This window comes from Mus caroli, chromosome X (genome assembly GCF_900094665.2).
Source record: "Mus caroli chromosome X, CAROLI_EIJ_v1.1, whole genome shotgun sequence".
In the NCBI taxonomy this organism is placed as follows: Eukaryota; Metazoa; Chordata; class Mammalia; order Rodentia; family Muridae; genus Mus; species Mus caroli.
Window position 1 is genome coordinate 11,537,186 of NC_034589.1, and position 4,418 is coordinate 11,541,603.

The window sequence follows — 4,418 nt, forward strand, 5'->3', positions numbered from 1 at the left end:
ATATAGGATGGATTACACCTCAAAGTAAGCCTTTTTATTTTATTACTGTTTTGCTTATTTACTTATTTATTTATTTAGTTCAGTAGTGAGAATAGAACTCAGAACCATCTGCATGCCAAGCACATATTCTATCCCTGTGCTATATAGACATCTTGCCCTAAACTAAACCTTTTAAAATAACTTTAGCTAAATAGAGATATCCCAACAAGTAGTTCTTATATTTATTTAATGTTTGCTTTATAGTTTATTTTCCTTATTTTTTGTGCAAACTAACAATTTAAGTAATATAAAAAATTTGATTTCTATATCTGAGAGAAGGAAAACTGTGTTGTATCCTGAGGTTATTATTTCCCTAACCATTATGAAGAGAATACCAGCTGTTGCATCTTTGTTCATAACCATAGTACACTGTGCACACAAATCAAAATGATAGGCCAATGATGTGGCTCCATGGGTAAAGGCACTTGCAGTGCAAGCTTGGTAGCTTAAGATTAATCCTCAGCTCTCAAACATGTCCTCTCATCTCCATATGTGCACTGTGACATGTGTGTCCTTACACATACACACTAATAATAAATTTCATTTTTATTGATGATGGGATGAAAGTAAAAACTATGAGTTGTTGGATTTTCTGTGGAAGAATACACTGGTTTTAAGATATCATTCTTTACAATTTCAGTCAAACTACAAGACAATTTTAGCTGAAAGGAAATGTAAGTCTTGGGTAGCAATTTAAAAGTAAAATTTTGGACCAACTGCAATTTGGCATTAACTTCTTCCAAAATGTTTTACTATTACTCTCAGGGCATCTTGGTTATAATCAAAATGACTTATAGTTTACAAAGCACATGGGCATTCTTTTGAAGGAAACATACAAAAATAATTGAGCTATTGTTTCAGGGAATAAAAAGAATCAAGTGATAAATCAACTGGGCTGTATGTATAAATGACAGTGACACAGCTAAATGAGTCACAACTGACCACTACAGGCCAACTATAGCCTAGATAGAAGGCTAGAAATCAGTTAGCTGTCAGAGAACAGCTATTAGCTGTTAGAGATTCTTACAAGCATCTCTAAAGTGTTTGAAGGCAGGAACAAAACTCTGTGACTACAATTGGCCACAAAGAGCCAGAGCAGCAACTAAACCTTATTTTGCTGCAGTTCTGTAGCAATTATCACATTACATGAGACAAAGGCTATTGCAACTTCAAATATGAGACTACTGCTGTGTAGGGAAAGTATGAACTCTGTTCTTCAATACTAATGAAGTAGAATCCTTCTTAGGTGTTGTGTTCAGTGTGGTAGAATAACTAAACTATATATCAGATATGATATAATAGAACATTATAAAAGTCAAAAAAAGGGGAAAAATTAAGTGTTTTTTGTTTTTTTTTAATGACTAAGGCTGTGGATGTAGCTGAGTCGGTAGAGTACTTATTTTGCAACTCAAAGCCCTGAATTCAGGCTCAGTTGTTAAGAGTACTGACTGCTCTTCCAGAGGTCCTGAGTTCAATTCCCCGCAACTACATGGTGGCTCACAACCATCTGTAATGGGATCTGATGTACTCTTCTAGTGTGTGTCTAAAGACAGCTGTAGTGTACTCATATAAATAAAACAATAGATGAATCTTTAAAAACAAACAAACAAACAAACAAAAAAACCCAACGCCCTGAATTCAATCTCCAGATCTGCATAAATGAGTACAGGCCTGCAATCCCAGCCTTCAGAGGTAGAGACAGAAGAAACAGAAGTTCAAGACCATCTGGCTACTAATAAGTTCATGATCACGTCAGGATACCTGAGACCCTGTCTCAAAAATAAATAAACTATAAACCATGAAGAAAAGCATTGGAGACTGTAATCCCAAACCCGGGGAGGCTCAGGCTACACTGGGCTACAATGTTGAAATCTTGTCTCAAGTGTAAACAAACAACCACAAAGACTAGGAGGAGGAGGAGGAGAAGAAAGAAAGAAAGAAAGAAAGAAAGAAAGAAAGAAAGAAAGAAAGAAAGAAAGAAAGGAAGAAAGGAAGGAAGAAAGAAAGAACAGAGGGAGGGAGGGAGGGGAAAAGGACAGGAAGGAAAGAAAAAAGGAAGGAAGGAAGGAAGGAAGAAAGAAAGAGAGAGAGAGAGAAAGAAAGAAAGAAAGAAAGAAAGAAAGAAAGAAAGAAAGAAAGAAAGAAAGAAAGAAAGAAAGAGGGAAAACACACACACACACAGAGAGAGAGAGAGAGAGAGAGAGAGAGAGAGGTGAAGGTAGACTGTAACAACCCAGCTAATTTTTCCCAAAAGCCCAAGCCTTGTGCTTTTGGGGATTGTGACATCTGGGCATTGAAGGAGAGAGACAGATTGGTAACCATTGTGACACATGGGTAGTAGAAGAGGACAGAGGAAGGTTATGGACCTCTCCCTCATACCTTTGCCTGAGACCAGAAGAGCAGCTGCTTTACCAAAGTTGTAGAGACTGGTGCCCAGGAACCTAGTGCAGAGCTGACCTGTCACCGTGATGACAACAGCATCTTGTATCTTTCCGTCTCAAGCTATCCAACAGGATAACATCTATGGTCTCTCTCAAATAACTACCGGTCTTTTTATTAGTAACTCTGCGGTAGCTAACGACAAGCTCACCTTGTCCAACAACCGTATCACTACGATCATCAATGTCTCTGCAGAAGTAGTGAATACGTTCTTTGAAGATATTCAGTATGTGCAAGTGCCGGTGAGCGATGCTCCTAATTCTTACCTCTATGACTTTTTCGACCCCATAGCTGATCACATCCGCGGCGTGGAAATGAGAAGTGGCCGCACGCTGTTACACTGTGCCGCAGGAGTGAGCCGCTCAGCAACTCTCTGCCTTGCCTATCTCATGAAATACCACAACATGACCCTGCTGGATGCACACACATGGACCAAGACCTGCCGCCCCATCATCCGTCCCAACAATGGCTTTTGGGAACAACTGATTCATTACGAGTTCAAGCTGTTTAGTAGGAATACTGTTCACATGATCTACTCTCCTATGGGTCTGATTCCTAACATCTATGAAAAGGAGGCCTATTTAATGGAGCTAATGTAATCCACCCATCCTCTCCCCTGATTGGATCCTACATCAAGATAAAAACAATGACCTTGGACCTATGGTTGGTTTAAAAACAGAAAGAGGGGGGAAAACCTTGTGGATGGTATAAGACAGGGGAGAGAAGGGATTGGAATTTTTAATTATCATATCTTCAAATAAAGCTGAATGCAAAATGATGAATGTTTCTAAATCTTATCTTCAAAAAGTAAAATTTAGTAAATGGAAGATGGTGAGATGTTTCTTACCTCTTAAGGAACAGGTCAGGCTGCTGGGACCTGACAGAAGGCAGGGGGTGGGAGTGGACATGAGATGGGGAAAGATGTGGATGTAGGTATGAGGTAGAGAGGCAGGGCAGGGGAAAAGTTGTGTCGGGGGGGTGGTGGTGGTGCTAGAGATGTTAGGCAGAGTGTGGGAAGGTAGAAATGTCAGGGGGTGACTTAAGGGTCTGGGGAGTGGCAGAAAAAGGCTGGGATTTTGAGGAAGAGGTATACTGAGGTGGGAAAGAATAAGGGTAGGAGGACTGTGCAAAGTATAGTTACATTCAGGTGGGGAGGTAGGGAAGGAAGGGGGAAGAGAAAGTTGTATTATGAGGTAGGAGTATGGGGAGGTAATGGAAGGTGGGGGAGGGGAGAGGTGGAATGTGGAGGTAGTAGTGTGTACAGGTGGAAGGTAGAGGAAGGTGGGGCAGGTCTAAAATGGGGGGTTGGGAAGAAGGGAAGTAGTTAAGATGGTAGTGAACTAGCTGTGAGGTAGTAATGTGGGAGAGTCGGGCCAGCAGCAGGCTCTGCTCAGCTTAAACAGACCTGCCAATAGCATCATGTGCTTACAGAAGAAGAGATCTTGAGCCCTGCCTGGACTGAATACCCTGAGAGTAAATCCTTTTTACACTCCAACTATTAATTAGAGCCTTTGATATTATAACACCTCAAGTGAGTAATAAGCTACTGGATAAATGCTTCCAAGGCCTTCACACCAGGCTCTGAGGCCTCAGTAAATCTCACACCATCCCTGTCTGGCCTTTTAACTCCAATTACCCAACTCTTATTTTCTAGATTAGATTCATGTCATGATGTCAAAGGCTCTGACTTTTAGTTGGACACAGGACCTCAGGGATTCCTCTCATGGACCCTGACTTGTGTCTTAGGGTTTCTATTGATGCAGTGAAATACTATGACCAAAAAAACAAGTTGGGGAAGAAATTGCTTATTGGGCTTGCAATTTCACATTGCAATCCCTCACTGAAGGAAGCCAGGACAGGAAATCAAACAGGGCAGAAACCTAAAAGCAGGAGCTGATGCAGGGGTCAAGAAATAGTGCTGCTTGCTGACTTGCTCCCTG

The 4,418-nt window shown here is 40.9% G+C and overlaps 1 protein-coding gene across 1 annotated transcript; it reads left to right on the forward strand.

Moving 5' to 3' along the window:
* The first annotated feature begins 2,422 nt into the window (after positions 1-2,422).
* On the forward strand, positions 2,423-3,253 carry Dusp21 (dual specificity phosphatase 21). Its single transcript, XM_021153930.1, has one exon. The coding sequence runs from the start codon at positions 2,508-2,510 to the stop codon at positions 3,075-3,077; it is 570 nt and encodes a 189-aa protein (XP_021009589.1). The 5' UTR covers positions 2,423-2,507; the 3' UTR covers positions 3,078-3,253.
* The last annotated feature ends 1,165 nt before the right edge of the window (positions 3,254-4,418 follow it).